Source organism: Macrotis lagotis, chromosome 4, assembly GCF_037893015.1.
Source record: "Macrotis lagotis isolate mMagLag1 chromosome 4, bilby.v1.9.chrom.fasta, whole genome shotgun sequence".
NCBI lineage: Eukaryota > Metazoa > Chordata > Mammalia > Peramelemorphia > Peramelidae > Macrotis > Macrotis lagotis.
Genome location: NC_133661.1, coordinates 61070306 through 61085223, shown reverse-complemented (window position 1 = coordinate 61085223; position 14918 = coordinate 61070306). Strand labels below are relative to the sequence as shown.

At 39.5% G+C, this 14918-nt stretch overlaps 1 protein-coding gene across 14 annotated transcripts in view; it reads right to left on the bottom strand.

Annotated features, from left to right (window-relative positions):
• ZMIZ1 (zinc finger MIZ-type containing 1) overlaps positions 1-14918 on the bottom strand; it is a 436554-nt gene that overhangs the window by 63169 nt on the left and 358467 nt on the right. For all 14 annotated transcript variants that reach the window (XM_074232937.1, XM_074232935.1, XM_074232934.1 and 11 more), the window contains one exon: positions 4047-4191. In XM_074232937.1, the coding sequence (XP_074089038.1) occupies positions 4047-4191 (145 nt within the window). The remainder of the gene's footprint in view (positions 1-4046; positions 4192-14918) is intronic.

The window sequence follows — 14918 nt, the reverse complement described above, 5'->3', positions numbered from 1 at the left end:
CCTCATCTGACTTCCAATTGGCCCAACATAATCCAGGAAATCAGCCAGAGTTTATCCTTCCCCTAGAACTCCTCCATCCCCATTCTTTCCCTTGCACATCCTCCTTTTTGGAATCATCTAAATTTGATACAATCTTCAAGGTACAACTTCAAGTCCCAACTCTACTGTGATGTCTTTCCTCAAAGACTTCAGCTTCCTTTCTCTTTCCTTCTCCATTCCAGTTCCACCAATCAATAAATAATCTATCCATCTCATCTGGTGCACATCATATACTACCTTGTCATATGTGGTTTTTTAATGTCTATTTTCATTTTTAATTTAATTTAAATTTATTTATTTGTTTTATTATTTTTTTATGTCTAATCTTTCCAACTAAGTTCTGACCCTTGATGGCAGTGACTATTTTTAAATAATCCTCTATGGGTATAAAAGAAAAAGTAAATTTCTATTGTGGGCAATGAGGAGGATTAATATAGTTTAATTTTAAAATTCATTTGAATAAAACATAAGTAGAAGGAAGAGTCTTAGCCCAAAACCATATTTATAAAATGATATTTAGTTTAAGAATATTCTTACTTAAAATTCTTTCTTTTCTTGGTGGGGCAATAGGGTTTCGTGACTTGTCCAAGGTTACACTGCTAGTAAGAATCAAGTGTCTGAGGCTAGATATGAACTCAGATCCTCCTGTTTCCAGGGCTGCATTCTATCTACTGTGCTACTTAGTTGCCCCTCACTTAAAATTATAAATAATTTGGTGGTAATTGTTTGCTTTACAAAAGGATCATCTTTTCCCCCCATGGGAGAAAGTGTCTCATAATAGAAAAACAGGTTAACATACCTAGAGATTCTTTTGTGGACTTTGCTGTTTATTAACTAACTGACCATATAGGTAAAGCTATTAACTTCCATCAACCCTAATTTCCTCTCTGTGAAATAGATACAATAATACTTTCCTTACCTATCTCATAAGGTTATGAGGGAAGCCCTCAAACCTAAATAAAGTGAGTTTCTGTACTTTTTATTCTCTTCCTTATTGAAGGTAGGTGATGAGGGTAGTAATCAAAACACTTGACAGTCCTTTTGGAAGTAGGTAGAATGGTATGGTGAAAAGAGGTATGCCAGTGAAGACAGAGGGTTTGAATTCAAATGCTGGGTTCTACTATTTACTGACTGTATGATCTTATGCAAGTTACTTAACTACTCTCTAAGCTTCAGCTGCATTCTATGTAAAATGAGGGATGACAGACTAGTTAATCTTGAAGGTCCCTTCCAACTCTAAGTCTGTGATCTTTCTAATCTTAAAAATCAAGATAGAGAAATGTGGACTGGATGATAGAGTTTGATTATAGATGGATGACAAACTTGGAGTGCCACAAGACTCGGTTCTACTTAATGTAATTATCAATAACCTTGAAGGAAGACTTTGAAAATATGTCTATCAAAATCACAAATGATAGAAAATAAATATCTTGGTTGAAGGAAGAAAGATTCAGAATGATCTCCATAGATTATTATTTTAGGGCAATATGAATATGAAATTTGAAAGGAATAAATGTTAAGTTCCACATTTAGGTAAAAAAGGAAGTAATTGACCTTGTAAAGGATGGGCAGAAAAGGATTAGAATTTCATTGAGTTTGAAGTTCATTAGGACAAAAATGGAGGTTTTATTTGGCCATGGTTTCAGTGAGCCCCAATATGAGTGTGATGAGGCTATGCCAAAAATGAATACAATTTTAGGTTTCAATAACAAAAGTATAGTGTCCTAGCCACAGGAAGTACCAACTTCTACCCCTAAGCTCTGCTCTGGTTGGTGCCTATCTGAAGCATTGTTTTCAAATATTATTAAGTTATCTTTCAGGTGTATCCAACTTTCTTTGACCTTGTTTGGGGTTTTCTTGATGTGGTTTACCATTTCCTTCTCCAGCTCATTTTACAGAAGAGGAAACTGAAGCAACGATGTTATGTGACTTGCCTAGGGTCATACAGCTAGTGTCTGAGTCCAGATTTTAAATTCAGAAGATAAGTGTTAGATGAGTCCAGGCCTGTGACTCTACACATTGGGTCTCCTAACTAGACTGTGTTCAAATACGGGTTTACCATTTTAAAAAGGAATAATGGCAAAAAAGCCTGAAAAATGTCTTACCAATGGTTTAAAGAACTGGAGATGTGGAGACTAAGTCAGGGAAGATGGTATGGCCTTGTTTGGTGTTGAGGTAGCAGATAGAAAGCCAGTCTTGGAGCCTAAGAGAACTGGATTTGAATGCCACCTCTACCTGTGGGACTTGGAAAGTTTTGTAACAAGATGGTACCCTAGGAAACACTCTAAAACTGTAAGTCGTAGATAGGGTGCCAACCTGCATGGGGAGAGGGGATTTCTTCCTCGGGAGTTTTTTCTATCAGGGAAAGCAAAGATGCATTTCCTGTCCCTGACCCCCTTATTGTTTTGGAGGATGATGTTAACTAAGGTCATAGCTCTAGAGATGGAAAAGGACTCATAATGATAATATGAAATACTGTGGATGATATTTAGAAGGCCTTTAGTGGGGAAGGAAACAATTATTTATATAATATCTATGTGCCATTTATACTTTATAAATATTACCCAATTTTGATCTTCACTGTGACCTTGGGAACTCGGTGCCATAATAATCTCTATTTTAGAAATGAGGAATTGAGGCAAACAGAAGTTAAATGACTTGCCCAGGGTCATAGAGTTAGTATATGTCTGAGGCTAGATTTGAACTCAAGTCTTCCTGACTTCAGACCCATTGTTCTATCTACTGGGTCACCCAGCTGCTTCTAGATGGAAGGGTTAGAAATGTTTTAATAGTCAGAGCTATATAATATGGAAGGATCTGTTCTGTGACTTATATGTTTTCTGGCCCTGGGAATGCTCAAGGAGGTATATACCACACAAGATTTCATAGATTGGGTAGGAGATTGGAACACCAGTGTCCCTTCTAATTCTGAAGATCAGATAAATCTACGATTTAATTTATACAAGTTTGATGATTTTTCACCTTCCTTTCTCAATTGTGAATTGAAGTGACTGTATCAGATTGTCTCTGAGTTCCTTTGTGGTCCTAGATTTCTAGGTCCCAACATACATATTCCTCCTTTTATCATGTGCTCCAAAGGTATTTAGAAATTCCTTTTGGAGGATCTGCCGCTTTAGCTTACTCATGCTACTCTCCCATCCATTAGCAAAGATAATTGAGAATAGATGGTCCTGGTCTGGAGGCTCATCTTTGTCATCAACCCAAAAGAGGAGAGAAACTAGGTGATATAAAAGGCTTGGTTGTTCAAGGATTGGCCATTTGAAAGTTCAGACATGATGAGCACTGTGTATTCTAAAGAGAAACCTCTGTGATAATTAATGGGGAAAGGCAGTCAGTCCTAAAGAGAGCTCAGCAGCCTGAACATCTAGGGGGCAAAACAGTCAAGTATGTGCTTGGCTGCTTCCTTTGAGGTGGCTGCTCAATGGCCCCATCTTCTGGCTGAGCTTTTCCAACTCAGACTGACTCACATGCCAGCTAACTTTCGAATAACTGCTCTATCACAAGAGAGCAGATAGCACTCTTCCAAAGGTAAACTGAATAAAACCCCAATTAGAGGCAGAAGAATGGTCTTGATGACCTCCTTAGTTCCTCTAGTCCTAGCTTTGGGGTTGGCGTTTCCCTGTAGAGACTAGAAGGAGGGAGAGGAAAAGAAGGGCAGTTGCTCTGACTTAGGGCAGAGTCTTCCAAGCTCAGGATTTCTTTAGAATTAGGAAGAAAAAAATTCAGGCTCATTTTAACGAGATATGCTTGGGGAGACACAGTCCCTGGCCTTTGGGAACTCCAGGTCTGGTGGGACACTTTTATATTACCTCCTCAGGAAACTTCTCATCTAATGGAAGAAACAGACCTTGCCCTTCCCTTTCAGAAAGCCTTTGACAGTTTCTAGGAGTGTGAGACTCATGTCCCTGATGTCTTGGGCAGCTTGAGGCTGCTCCTACGCCAGTAAGATCCCACCCCAAACCCTTAGCTGCCCCACAGTGACTCACCTGTGTGACAGCGTGGGTTTCATGGAGCTCATAGAGTTAAGGGGAGGCTGCATGGGGAGTTTCCCGGGAGGGTCACTCTGCCGGCTTTTCTGGTGACGCAGAAGAAGCAGCCGACCCAACTCTTCACACCAGGATGAGAGCAGAGCTAGAAGGAAAGACAAACAACAGGTAAATATACTTTCCTAGAGTCAGTCCGTAATACATGGTAGGCAAAGTACTAAGGCATAATGATACAAAGAAAGGGGGGGAAAAACCCTAACACCCAACGCCTGCTCTTAAACAGCTCACTGTCTAATATGCAAACAAGTTACAGGTCGGATCATGGGGGTAATCTCAGAGGAAAAGCATTAATATTAAGGAAAGCTGGGCAGGCTTCTTGCCACAGCAGGGATTTGAGCTGAGATGTGAAGGAAGCCAGGAGCTGATGAGGAAGCAGAATGTTCTAGATATGTGAGACAGTATAAGAGAATTCACTTTCACTCATATCTTGTGCTCCCTTCACTAGGTAGTAAGCAGTGGAGTGGAAAAGGACCCTGGGCTAGATAAAGAGATTGTGAGAGCTGTTGGAGTCAGAGATCATCTAGTCATCACACTGGGCAAGTAAGCACCTCCTGGGTGTCAAATCACAATGGCAGGCACTAGGAATACAAAGGCAAAAATTAAACTGACCCTGCTCTCATAGGGCTCGCATTCGATCAGGTAGGCACACAGATGAATACACAACAAATGCACAAGGTAATTTTCCAGAAAAAAAAAACACTAGTTGCTGGGGGTGGGGGGGAGGGGGTCCAAAAGGCTTCATCTAAAAGGGAGTATCTGGGCTAGGCTTAGAGGGAAGCTGTGGATTTTAAGAAGTGAAAGTAAGAAACAGACAGAGATGGGTCTTTTGGGACAGGGCTCTTTCCCACGGTGAAGATAAGTTATGAGACCTGGATTCCAGTCTAGAATCGAGCACTCTGTGACCTTAGCCAAGTCAACTGATCATTTTGGGTCTAATTTTCCACATCAGAGAGAAATCACATTGTTCAAACTACCTCACAAGTGGATCAAAAGGATAATTAAATGCTCAGAAAATACTTTTTACAGATGTTGAATTATGATTACTCTTCCATTTACATTCTAGCATGAGTGGTTTATTATAACATGAAGGTGACTATGGGTCTACACCAGCAGATATCAATTTCTAGTGGATGTTACTATGGACCTGGTGATGGGCAGATGGTAGACCAGTTATAAAAGGACAAGCCTAACTATGAAGAGGTTTGTCACCAAAGGAAAGAACACTAAATAATAACTTTGTTTTGGAGAGGAATTTTTAAGGAACTTACAGAAACTGTCTAAGAAAGGGTAGAGGGGTTATGGTTTTCATGGATAATGAAAATATTCATATATTCTATGCCTGAATCTCCAAATGTAAGATGGAGATAGTAACAATATTATTTTGCATTTTTACAAAAGTCAATGAACTGAATATCTGAGAGGAAGAAAAGTGAGAATAATATCAGGAGTACTTAAAGGGGCAGCTAGGTGGTGCAGTGGATAGAGCAATGGCCCTGGAGTCAGGAGTACTTGAGTTCAAATTCGGCCTCAGACACTTAATAATTACCTAGCTGTGTGACCTTGGGCAAGCCACTTAACCCCATTGCCTTGCAAAAACTAAAAAACAAACAAAAAAAGAGTACTTGAAGAATTTCCCAGCAAGGTTATGGTTTACCCATAAGTCACAAAGGAGCATGTCAACAGAACTACCTATGAGCTGAGAGGAAGTAAAGGCAGCCACTACTCCTCAAAGGACATCACAATTTTCACCTTCCTCAAACTTACTGGTTTATAAAGTCTCTTTGTGATCACATGAGTAGCTAAAGTGAAAACCCCTGGGGGCCTCCCATCTCTAATATTTGATAAACTGAAGAGACTACAATCCGTGGTGGTTATCCACAAAGAGTGAGAATGAACAGAAAGTGAAACCAAGCATGTCATTCTTATACTGTGCAGTGAAGGAAAGATAGCAAAATCATGGCAGAGAAGTGTGTATTGGGCAGGGAACCAGAAAAGTGACCTGGTTCTGCCACTATTCAATATGAAGTAATCTTGAGCTTTTTAGGGCTCATGTTCCCATATGAAAAATGTAAATAATAACATAATTTTGCTATTTTTCCAACAGAGGGCAGGATGATGCAGGGGTCAGCATGATGGTCAAATCCTGCTTGTTTTTGTATGGCTATAAATAATAGTAATACTAATAACTTCTTTCTGCATTTTTACAAAAATCAAGTTAAAGAGCTACAGAAACACTGAAAAGTATGGAATACTCTATGTATGTGAGATGAAATTGTGGTTCATATTATTATCAGTGCAATTTTATATAAATTAGTACATGTTTCTTGAACAAATGCTATGAATAGAGATGTATACAGGGGGAGGAATGTGAAGTACTCGTATTCACTGCCACTGTTCCCAAGCTAAGTCCCCGTTCTCCCAGTGATGCTCTACAAACAAGAATTATAGAAGACCAGGACCTTATTACAACTGTCCCAAGGGAAATGGAAAGACGTGCAATACCCATGGGGAAGTAGCACACTATCAAAGATGGTGCAAAACACAAGTTCATGTCCAAGAAGTAAGGTTGACGAGTCACACAATGATGATAAAGAGCGTCTGATAGGTAGGCTTAGAGCTGATTTAACATCTGTGAAATAGTCAAAGAGCTAGAAGATGGTCTTCAACACCTTGGCTATCAGGAGTTCACTATTCATGACACATCCTAGCTGGATAACCCTAGGCAAGTCACTTAACCTCCAGGCAATCTCCAAGTAAGGGGTCTTAAACCTTTTTTTTATTTTAGGGATTCCCTCTCGCTCTTGCTGTTTGGTAAAGTCACCAGATCTCTTCTCAGAATATCACTTTTTAAATACATAAAATAATGTAGGATTATAAAGGAAATCATTTATATTGAAATATATTTATAAAAATATTAAAAAAAAAAACTTCCTGGACTTTCAGGCTAAGAAGCCCTGGGTCAGACGCTCTATGGATTTTACAGAAGGGCTCACGTTAGAAGCATAGAGGACGAAAAGGTCTAGTTAAGATCATAGATCTGTTGAAGTAACACCTTCTACCTTGAAGGCTGTCAGAAGACACCCTGTCCATTCTGAGCATCCTTGGATGTAATATTTAGCAAAGCAAACTGTCAGATCCTATAGCACAAAGAACATGAAAGCACATGTAAATGTCAGCTGTTATTATTATTAGCTCATCGGTCTGGGTACCTGGACTCCAATACATATAACAGTGGCGTCCAGCTGGTGGGGAGCTTGGTTTTTCCCTGATGAAGCTCAGCTCACTCAAAGTAGCACAATTGCTGAGATATTTCTAGAAGGGATAATTAGAAAGTCTTAATTTAGGGGGAAATTTTAGAATGTGGTCAGGACCAGACTTCCCATTCCCTTCCATTACCCCCCAAAGAAATAGGAAAAGCTCTCTCTCTCTCTCTCTCTCTCTCTCTCTCTCTCTCTCTCTCTCTCAATTTATTTGCAGAAATGGTGGATCATGGGAGTGGATCACTAAATAGCTGTCATTTTTGTATGGCTTCATTAATTATGCTAAATTATTTCCTGCCCCCTTCTCTCACTCTCTCTCTCATATATATATATATATGTATATATATATATATATATATATACATATATATATATACACATACATACACACATACACACATATCACATTCTGGGAAACAAAGGGATCATAGACACAGCTGATAGGATCATAAATCTAGAACTGAAAGGGAGGTTACAAGTCATTCAGTTCAATCTCCTTATTTTACATAATGAAGAAACTGAGACTATAAGGGGTTAAGTGACTTTCCTGGGAATCACTGGGAAATGTTGATGATGTAAAAATGAAATATATATCATCAATTTTTTTTAACTGAGACGTGGTCAGGTCAGAAATGTTGGGTGAAGAAAGATCAAATTATAAGAATAAAAAAAGAAAAGCATTTCTAGCTAACACTTCACAATGGTAGTGATGTAAAAAAAAAGATATCAATAAATTTTTAAACAGATGGGGTCAGGCCAGAATTGTTGGGTGAAGAAATATAAAAACCTTAGAATGAAAAAGCATCATTAAGTAACACTTTCCATCTCTTCTAATAAAGAAAGATACTCATTAGCCTCTCATTGCTTACAATGGGGGTTCTTAGAGGTCAGGAACTGTGTCTTTCTTAAAAAAATTTTTTTAAATCTTTATATCTCCAGCACAGGGCTGTATGAATGAATAATAATAGTAAGATAGTGAATTAATCAGTGGAAGGAATTCATACACAATAAGTCTGATGGGGGCAGCTAGATGGCTCAGTGGAGTCAGGAGGAACCAAGTTCAAATTCCATCTCAGACATTTGCTACTTACTAATTCTGGGACCTTGGGCAGGTCACTTAAACCCATTGCTTTACCAAAGCCCCCCCCCCCCCAAAAAAAAAAAACCAAATGTTTTTTTTAAATGTCTAATGGATATTATTATTCAGAATTACTGTAGAGAATCCAGGTGAATTTAGTATGTCAGAGTAAGATTTTAATGAGACTATTTTCTTTCTTTTTTTGTTTTGCAAGGCAGTGGGGTTAAGTGACTTGCCCAAGGTCACACAGCTAGGTGATTATTAAGTGTCTGAGGCCAGATTTGAACTCAGGTCCTCCTGATTCCAGGGCCAGTGCACTATCCACTGCACTGCCTAGCTGCCCCTAATAAGACTATTTTCAAATGGTCTGTATCCTGGGAAGGGGTCATTGTTTCACCTATAAGATACATCACTTTTTAAGATGTCATCCATAATAGGCTTTAATCAGGAGTCTACCCCAAGATTCTAGTTGTCAACCTTCACCCTGGGGTGTGGCTGGGGTATGCAGCCATGGTCCCTGAGAGGGTCATGTCAACCTATCCCATTTTCAGATGTACTCAAGCTCTGAGGAGAACATTAGATCATAGACTGTTCAAGGTGGAAGGATCAGATTCCATATAGTCCAAATCAAGTTCAAATCAAGTCTTGGACACTTTGTGACCCTAGGCAAATCACTTAATCTCTTTCTAGCTCTTCTTTTTAACTTTATCATCTATAAAATGGGAAAAACAGCACCTATTTCTTGGAATTTTCATAAGTATACAATGAGATGTATCTGTAACAAGGTGCTTTGCAATCCTTAAAGCAGCCCTTGCATACATTATATATATATATATATATATATATATATATATATATATATATATATATATATGTAGTATGTGTGTGTGTGTATATATGTGTATTTAGAGATATAGGTAGATATAGATGGATATAAATATACACACTTACATATATGTCATTATTATCATTACTTTTCTTTTACAGATAGAGAAAACCAGGAGAGAAAGAACTTCTCCAAGGTCACAGAGCTCATAAAGAACAAAGTCAACATTTAAGACTTGGCCTTCTAATCCCAAATCCAACATTCCTTCTACTGCCCCTTTCTGAGTTAATGCTTTAACACACAATAGATGACAGGGCTGCAGCAACTGCCACTCTGCTTCTCCCCAACTGAGGACAATTGCTACGGCATGGTGGTGGGGCATGACAACTAGCCACCGAAGCCAGGTCAGGCTCCCAAGGATCAGTGCAGAAGAAAGGAAAAAGCTTCCCTGAAAATACCACCATCTTCAACAGGTTGAGTGTATCCCACTCTAACCCATCTGATTTTGAGTTTCAGGTAGGGCTGTTTAGCCTGGGTTCTACAGAGAGTATTTAAGAGACAGATATGGGGAATCAATGAACTTGGATAGGAAAAAAATTCTACCATTATTTTCAGTAACCTCAAACTGAAATTTGCCATTTTCAAAGATGAAATTTAAATCAGCTTCACCAGACTGCTATAGGGCTGTAAGAAATGGAAATTTTAAAGAATCCATGTGGGCTAGTTTGACAGTGTGTGTGTTTCCAGCTCATATGATACTTTCCAAAAGAGAGCAGGACCATGCCCATGAGCCAATGAACTTAAAATGTAGATGGTCAGAGAAGTACAAGAAAAGCTTGGTGGTTGGCCCCCAGGGACAGAAAGGTCATTATCAGGTAGGCAAAGCCAAAGGTCGTGACTGGGAGGCAGAGAGATAACATGTTGGTATGGTGACATGGAACCTTTGAGGCCATCTTTCCTATAATATGGAATAAGGCACATCTCAGATATACATATGTGTGGCATCCTTACACAGGCAAGCAGGTAACATCCACCACTTCTCTTAAAGATATCACTTCCCAAGAGAGATCAAGAGAAAGAGAGAAGACCACTTAGCACTGGGGTGATTAGCTGTCTGGAAGACTGCAGGTTGCTTCCTGGACCCGTTTCTACTTATTTAAATATAAGCAGAGGATACATCTGTAGCAGCTGGATAGTGAAGCACACCGCATCCTGTAGCCATTCAATAAGATAAAACAAACTAGAAATGAATTTCCAGATTACACTATTCATCCTCGGGATGCTTAGTTACCGCCTTCTTTTTTTTTTTTTAAATGCTGGCGGCCCTGGATGCATCTCAACTCATTGAAACTCGGAGCACGGGAAATACAGGATCACAGGATAATGAAGGAAGGGATAAAGAAGTGAGCACAAAGGAGAGCCACAGATGGTGCTGGCTTTCCCTACTCTCAGCCCAGAGAGAAGGCTGGCAAGGCGGGCAGCTGCCTCCCCCCCCTTCTCCTGATAAGGCTTTTGCAGAGGGGTTTGTGCCCCTTTCTGCCCCATCACAAAGATGGGGTAGGACATCAAGTGACATGGTCATACCCTCCCACTTCACCACACTCTCCAACACCCCCAAGTTACAGTGAATTTGACAGGGGACAGCATTCAGACGCCCTTACCTGAAATTTCAAGTAGCATTTCTACCTGCCTCTTAACCCAGAAACTCTAGTTGAATTTAAGTCACTCCCATCTTCCCCCTTTTCTTGTTAGAGGTCCTTTTACAGTGAAAATCAGCAACAAAGACAACCCCATGTCCTCAATTCAGCCCGCATTGGAAAAAAAAAAACATACATGTGTGTGATAAAAAGTGGCAACCCATACAGTCATGTTCCTCCATTTATAAAGGATTAGAAAACAGAAGTCACTGTCAGATCCTTGCAGACCCAACAACAATCCCTTTCCCTGCCTTCTCAGCCCAGGCTCCCTCCCTAGCCTAAGTTTAGAGACAAATGCTGACAAATACAAGCCTCCCCCCCCAACTCTCTCCAAGAAGGATATTTGGGGTATTAGTCAGAGGGAGGGAGTAGGGGGGGAAAAGGAGAAAAAGAGGAAAAGGAAGGAAGAAGGGAAAGAGGAGAAAAATGAGACAATCTAAGAAAAAGGCAGATGAAAAAGCAAAAGGAGAAAAGCGCGTGTCTGTCTGTGTGTCAACGTGACAATGTGAGCAAGTACATGCTTGGTGATGAACTGTGTATCTCTTCTCCAAGGATCGGCCTCATTAAACAAAAAGAGGCTCATTACCAGGATGCCTATAGGTAAATGATGTTTCTTTTTGGCCACAGAAGCTTTTAAAGCTCACCTTAATAATCCTGGATGGGCTGCCCTCTGCACCACTGGAAAACTCATGAGTTCAAATCTGCCTCAGACACTTTCTAGCTGTATAACCCTGGGCAAGTCACTTAAGTCTTGTGTGCCTTAATTTCCCCATGTGTAAAATAAGCTGAAGAAAGAAATAGCAATTCACTCCAGTATCTTTGCCAAGAAAACACCAAATGGAGTCAAGAAGTGTCAGATATGACTGAAATGACTGAACAACAAGATACACATATACCAACACACACATTTTGTGAAAGAATGTAAGCTCCTGAGAGTTTGTATCATTTCTGTCTTTGAATCCCTAGCCCCCCAACACAATGCCTGGTCAGGGGCAGTTAGGTGACATAGTCAATAGAGCACCGGCCCTGGAATCAGGAGGACCTGAGTTCAAATCTGAACTTAGACCCTTAATAATTACTTAGCAGTGTGACCTTGGGCAAGTCAGTCAACCCCAGTGCCTTGCAAAAAAACCAGACAAAAAAAACAAACAGTATCTGGTCATCTAGATTTGTAGTCTGTGTGTCTCTAGGTTCCCATGTAGGGGTTTTCATTCATCTACCTGTGTGCATTACTGCTATTGCTACAGATATCTTTACAACTAACTGTACTTTAAGGTTTGCTGACATCATCTCATTTAATCTCTTTAAAGGCCAGTGGGGCTCTGGGTAACTATGAATTTTCTTGTTCTTCAAAAGAAAGGGAGAAATCCCACTCCCTGATAGTATCAGACCAAGTGGGTCAGAAAATGAGGAAGAAAGTAGAGGGTCTGTGCCCCAAGGGCTTTGTGGGAAATCCTGGGGAGCTTTTTCTATTTAGGGGAGAAACCTAAGCTCAGGGAAGAGGGTAATGTCACGGACCCAAAAAGCCTGATGATTGGCTCAGGAAAATTCATGTTTATATTCACAAGATACTCTCCGGTGCATCATGGGAAGCCTAAAACATTATTGTCCTCCGGCTGTCCCACATCTCTATCTAACCCAACACTGGCTGGGTTCTGAAGACTGAGAAAAAGAGGACCTCCTTTACATAAAAGATGGCATGGGTCAACTCAGTCATTCCAGGATTGAAATACAATAAATACGCTACAGAAAGCAGTTCCTAAGGACCTAGTACAAAGTATGTATAGGGCACTGTGCCACTACAAGCCAACTAAACAGTCCCCAACCCTCAAGAAACTTGGACTCTAAATGGAGGAAGAAAATATATACAGGGGACCTAGAAAGGGGGTGATACACTCAAGAATCTTACAGTCTAAAAGGGGATGCTGAGACATGACCATAGTGCAGAATATAACATTACGGTAAGTGCTTTGTAAGGTCTACAGGGGAAGAACATCGATAGCAACCAACAATAAGATATAGGACCATTTAACCAAATGTTTAAAGAATGTGAACAAATCTCTTAGGCTTTTTGTCTCTTCATTAAGGATATGATTTCTCTCTCATCAAACTCAATTTGGATCAATGTACAACATGGAAATGAAGTAAAGACTGACAGATTGCTTTCCGTGAGGGGGTTGGGGGAGGGAAGTAAGTTTGGGGGAAAATTGTAAAACTCCAATAATATCTTTAATAAAAAAAAAGTTAAAAATAAAAAAAAAGAATGTGAACAAATTGTTCTCAAAAGAAGAATTAAAAACTATTAACAACTATATGAGCAAAGGCTCCAAATCACTAATTATTAAAAGAAATGCAATTCAAAACAATTCTGAATTTTCACTTCATACTCAGTGAATTAGGAAACTTAAAAAAAAGTGAGTAGTCAATATTGGAAGGACTGTGGAAAGTAGGGCACATTAATATTGTTGGTGGGGCTAAGCATTGGGCTATGATAGAAAGAAATGTGAAATTAGGCCAAGAAAGGGACTAAAATATGCATATTCTTTACCAAGAGAATTCATTATGATAGACATCTCCAAAGGTGGGTTCAATGACTATAAGAGAAAGGCCCCATATATAAACTAAAGCAATTAGCGAAACACTTTTTTTATGATAGGAAAGATGAGGAAACAAAATAGATGCTCGTTGAGTGGGGAATGGTCAAACAAAATGGTGATACATGAATATTAGTGGGTTGTGAGAAATAAATCTGATGAACACAGAGACATATGGGGAGATTGGAACTGTTGCAAATTGAAGTGAGCAAAATTAGAAAAGCGGTGTAATGACTACAACAGAGTGGAATTACACAGTTATAACAGAATTCCACAATTCCACTCTATAAATGGAAAAACAACAAAACAGTGCTTCAAAACTATTGTGACTAACTTAGTTAGACTCCCTATAGATTCTTTGCAAAGTTTAGATATGGATCACAGCATGTAATGTCAGACTTTTAATATATGTTAATTAATTTTTCCTGAATTTTTATCACCCTCTTTCAATTATTTTGTTAAGAGGGATGCCTATTTTGGAGGTTGAAAAGGATATATTCAGAAACAAATGTGATATAAAAACAAAAGGTATCAATAAAATGAGAAGCTGAGTGGATCCGGGATAGAGTGCCCAACCTGAAATCAGGAAGAACCTGTGTTCCAATATGACCTCAAAAGACCCCAAATGGGGTCAACACAGTCAGATACAACTGAAATGACTGAACAACAAATCAATAAAAAAATACTTTAAAAAAATCAACAGGACCTTGTAATTCACTGGATATGCAAAGATAAGAAAGAGGGATGAAAATGTAGGCTAGGGTTGTGGATGCTGAAGAATGAGTGAATGGTGGTACTGCAGACAGAAATAGTAAAATCCAAAGAACTGGTTCCATTATAGTTCTTTTTGGTTAGGAAGGGGGAAATGGCCAGAGAAGAGATCAATGAGGGCCTATAGATTTTTCTAATGCATTTCATTTGCTTTATACCCATGCCTGTCAATGAATCCAATCTTAGAACTGGGTGATTTAGCTGGGCGGATCCCAAAGTGCTGGGGTAAGCATCTCCCAGCAGCTAGCCATACTGAAGCACTCCCTGGAAAGAAAAATAGAGCAGATCCCCACACTAATCTATTTACCTATTATGAGACCCAGGTATTAGTTACAGCTTATCACCTTAGTCAATCACCTCCTCTTGTTAGGAACCATGCTTCTTAAAGGAGTAGGGCCAAATAAACTGTTATTTATAAGCAGAAACTATATTTACAGCTAAGGATGCAGAGGAGGAAGAGAGGAAGGATAGCAGCAAGGTAACATCAATTGGACAGCCTCCCAGGGGGATGGCAGAGGGAGCCCAATTGGATTACTGCATCCTCTCTGCGGCAGACAGTTCTGTGGGAGGCTTGCCAGACTCATTT